The sequence below is a fragment of the Hemicordylus capensis genome, chromosome 3, assembly GCF_027244095.1.
Source record: "Hemicordylus capensis ecotype Gifberg chromosome 3, rHemCap1.1.pri, whole genome shotgun sequence".
Lineage (NCBI taxonomy): Eukaryota > Metazoa > Chordata > Lepidosauria > Squamata > Cordylidae > Hemicordylus > Hemicordylus capensis.
In genome coordinates, this window is record NC_069659.1 from 98019197 (window position 1) to 98023704 (window position 4508).

General features: G+C 43.1%; 1 protein-coding gene across 1 annotated transcript; it reads right to left on the reverse strand.

Moving 5' to 3' along the window:
- Nucleotides 1-862: 862 nt before the first annotated feature.
- Nucleotides 863-4133, reverse strand: LOC128350503 (craniofacial development protein 2-like). Its single transcript, XM_053308925.1, is given in 2 exon segments — nucleotides 863-1750; nucleotides 4072-4133. Coding segments are annotated over 2 exon segments (876 nt in total). The 3' UTR covers nucleotides 863-936.
- Nucleotides 4134-4508: the final 375 nt, after the last annotated feature.

Sequence of the window (4508 nt, forward strand, 5' to 3'; positions counted from 1 at the left end):
CATTGGTCCATCTAGCTCAGTACTGTCTATGCTGACTGGCAATAGCTCTCCAAGATTTCAGGTGGGAGTGCTCCAACCACTGAGTTAAGGTGCCATCCCCACAGGGACATGCCCTCAAGGCCTTAGCAAAAGTATTTACTGCAGGCAGGCTGTGCTTGTCCTGTAGAGAGTTTCAAAGCTATAGGCAGCTGCAGGGGAAGAGATACCACCAAGGACAACTAGAGTGGGCACTGATGACAATCCATAGAGTGTTCCTAGGGTGGAACAAGGCTGTGTGTGTGGGGGGGGGGGCATTGGCATCCCAACAGGTATCATTGGAGGCCCCCTGGCCCCATATATGTGCCCTATTATTGAACCAGGACAAGTACCCTGGTCTTGTCCCCTCATCTCATGGTATCTGCTGGTGCTGAAGTTAATAAGTAACCTTTCCTACATTGTGAGGCTGCTCTAGAGCAAAGACAGTAGGTGTGCTTGCAGGAAAATGGGGGCCTCCTCCCCCATCACAGTCTTAACACCCCCTCCCAATTAATCTTAAATGTAGAATGCATCTCCATGAGAATTTGAAATGTTCAATGGACACCCATCTGGCAGTCACTGTGTGATTGTTAAAAAAAACCCCACCCCACCCCCACCCCAAACTTTTATTTATTTATTAATTTTATTCAATTTCTATACCACCCTTCCAAATTGGCTCAGGGCGGTGTACAATTAAAACAAAACAATTAAAATCAATTAATTAAAACAGAGATAACAAAACACCATAAAACAATTAAACAATAAAAACAGTTTTAAAACCCTGGAAAACTAGGTTACAACATTAAAAACCCTTTACAACAATTTAAATATCCTGGAAGGCCAGGTCATCTGTGCCAGTGGCACAAGATCATAACATTACTCCAGAATTAAAAAACAGTAGGTTCAATCAATTTCTGCAAATTATTTTTGACATTTTAAGGCAGAGCATACAACACTGGAAAATAGATACACTTTGTTTTTCTGCTTTAGCTTGACTTGGATCTGGCACATGAGCAGTTTGTGATCTGTTCCACAATGAGCCCCCAACCATGTCTTTGCTGTTCTAACTGAACTCCTCCACCTCCTTATACCAATAATATAATCAATTTGAATTCTGTGTACTCCATCTGGTGATGCCCATGTGTATAGGCACCACTTTGGTTGTTTAAAGAATGTGTTAGCAATGAAGAGATCATTGGATTGGCAGAACCTAATAAGTTGTTCTCCTGCTTCATTTCTATCTTCAAGGCCAAACAATCCAACTGTGTTTTCCTCCTTACCATTTCCAATTTGGGCATTCCTGTTTCCAACCACCAGCAGCACATCTTGCTTGCATGTTCTGTAAATTTCAGCCTGAACTTGCACATAAAACTCATCAACTTCCTCTTCTTCTGCATAAGCTGTTGGATAGACTGATAAGACTTGAAGAACTGTCATGTTAAAGGGTTGTCCATGAAATCTAATTGATATTAGTTTGTCACTGACCGCATTGTACCCAAGTACTGTCATTGCTATAGCCTTCCTGACTATGAAAGCAACACCGTTCCTTCGTTTTTCATGTCCTGAGTAATAAATGGTATTTTCTGACTGAAAGTGTCCAATTTCAGTCCATTTTAATTCACTGCTGCCCAAGATGTCAATTTGTCATCGATCCATTTCATCTTTCACTGTGTTGAGCTTTCTCATATTCATGCTTCTTACCTTCCACATCCCCACTACAATTCTTTCTTTGCAGCTTCAGATTTTCTTTTCCTGCATGGCATTTCCCACCATTTTCAAAGAGAACATCAGGTTCTTGAAGTTCTCAACCTTACTGATAGGGAACCAGAGGAACTCAGGTGGACAGAAGACTAATTCATCCAGAAGATTTGCCAATTTAAATCAGCCTGCTGTGAAGTTTAGACCATTCCTCTGTCCATAGTTTTCTACTCTGAACAGGTGAACAGCTATTACAGAGTCTTCTTCTATTCATATTCAACTTATTAATTCCATGGTCAAAACCAGCAGCATAACTCTAAAGGTCTCTTCCAAGTCACCCGAGTCCTGTTCAGTGCCAATCCATTCTGGAGAATCAGGAAATCTTCCTCCTTATGGTTCAGTCTTCATAGAATTACTGGTGAAACCCTTTAAAGAAAGCATGGCCTTGACCTTTCAATATTTTGTGGAGTGAGCACAGCAATGCCAAGCTTTCCCCCATTTGTAACACCAAGAAAATCTTCCATCTGGCAGCCAGAGAAGAGTGCCCTTGCTGTGGGTGCATTGGCATCCCATACCCGCCACCTTTCATCTGTGCGGGACCCCACAAATGGGAATTGTGCCATCTGTGCAGATGTCACCTTTCCAAATGCTTGCCCCCTTAGGTTGGTGGGGCACATAGCGGGAGAGCAGATTGTGTGGTGAGGGGCATTGATGTTTTATGGGCCAACCCCTTGCAAAACTTGATTTGGGCTGCGACAATCACAATGAGTATGGCCTGTAGGGGTGCAATGCTTCCATACTTGCAGCAGTGTGTTGTGCACACCATTCTTTTTGCACAAATGGCCCCCTGTATGGCTTAAACAGCATGGCGGGTTATGTGGAGCATAGGGATGCCTTCCCAGTTGTCACCGTCCCTGTCTTTCTTTCCTGTATCTGTAGGTGGCCACCCAGTTCCTGGGGAAAGCAGCAGAAAGCTGGAGAACTATGAAAGGGTCACCATTTTAAATACAGTGGTCCCTCGACTTACAAACTACTCGACATAAGTATTTTTCGAGTTACAAACGGCAGTTTTAGATCCGGTTTTAGATGCGGTTTTTTTGACTTACAAATTTTTAGATGGGGTTTCCTCGACTTACAAATTTTTAGATGGGGTTTCCTCGACTTACAAATTTTACATGCGGTTTCCTTGACTTGCCTGCCTGTTTACTGCCTGTTTATTCTTGAAAAGAAATGTTCCTGTGCAGTTTGCAAGCCTTACTGGGGGTCTGGGTCTTTTTTCTAGGCTCCGGAACGCATTAATCTGTTCCCAATGCATTCCTATGGGAAACCGCTTTTCGACTTACGAACTTTTCGACTTACAAATGTGCATTCAGAACGGATTAATTTCGTAAGTAGAGGGACCACTGTACTCCAAATGTGGGGCCATAGCATCACTGTTGCCAGGCAGAAATGGGAAGAGAGGCGAGGATGAAAGGGGCATGGCACTTCCACTTATAGTGGTGTCAGAGTTTGGAAGAAATGCCACCACTCCCAAACCTCAGGGTGGAGCGGCGAAACTCACTACAAACCAAAGGTTCAAATTGGAGTTAGGCAAAGGAAACTCCTGTTTCACGCATTAGGTCATACAGGATTCCCCTCTGTCCCATTTAACTGCAGTTTCGCATTACATGTGGATGGGCCCATAGTTAAGAACCCAAACTATGGTTTGAGCTTTCCAGGCATACAGTTGGTTTACAACTGATTGTCTGCTGTTTCCCATGAAACTTTGGCAATCTCTCAGAATTTTGCTTTAAAAGTTCATTCTTACATCCACGGTACAGCACCTCTGGTGGTAGAGCAAATGGTCTGTGCATGCAGACATAATGCAAAACCACCATGAACACAATCTGTGATTTTCAAACCAATTTCAAACCATAGTTTCAACTGCTGATTTGTTGGCCCCCAACAAACCATGGTTTGTGGGCAGGTCTGGGTTCAAACATACCTGAAACCATGCATCAGCTAAACAAACCATGGTTTCACATTATGTCTGAACCCAGCTGATATCATTTCCAGCTGGTGGAGGAAGGAAAGAGTGAAGCTTCAGTAGTAGCCTGCAGCTTGAGCTACTAGGTTACTGAGCTTGCTGTACTTCTCACCCATGCAGCAGCTGAGAGAGGAAAGAAGAGACATTTCACAGCTTCTGCTGATGAGTTAAGAAAAATGGAACTGCTAGGTTCCACAGGCCTCTCTCTCAGAAGATAGCGGATAATGGCTGTGGAAATGTATGTATGAGACAGTCTTCTGGGGTGGAGGCACTGTCATAGGAAAGCAGTCCAAGAATGCTAGAAGAGTCATGCACTTCCAAACAGAACAAACCTGTTGGGAGGCCAAGAGCCATCTACCTTGCAAAATATTGTCGCAAAGACGTCCACAGTCATATAGTTTGGTCCAAATGAACAATGACTGCCAAACCAAATATCAGGGTAGACATATCACACTCACTACACAAGGAAATGTCATATCTACTAAAACGAGTGGATGGATTCTCATAATCTCTCTTCTCTCTGGGGCAAAACATATAACAAAACAATAAAGAATACAGAAGCAGATTGGTCAAACTGTCATGGTGCAGAAGTATAAAGTAAGCCATGGCAGCAAGGATTGTCCTGAACTCTAAAACTGTCCATCAGTTCTCTACTTATGACTTCTGCAATCCAAAGGAAAGGTTCTTTGCCAGATTTCTGACAATGATACACAGGGTATTGATTTGTTCAAAAAGAGTTGGCCCTTTGACCTTTTGTTTGCTTTATCTG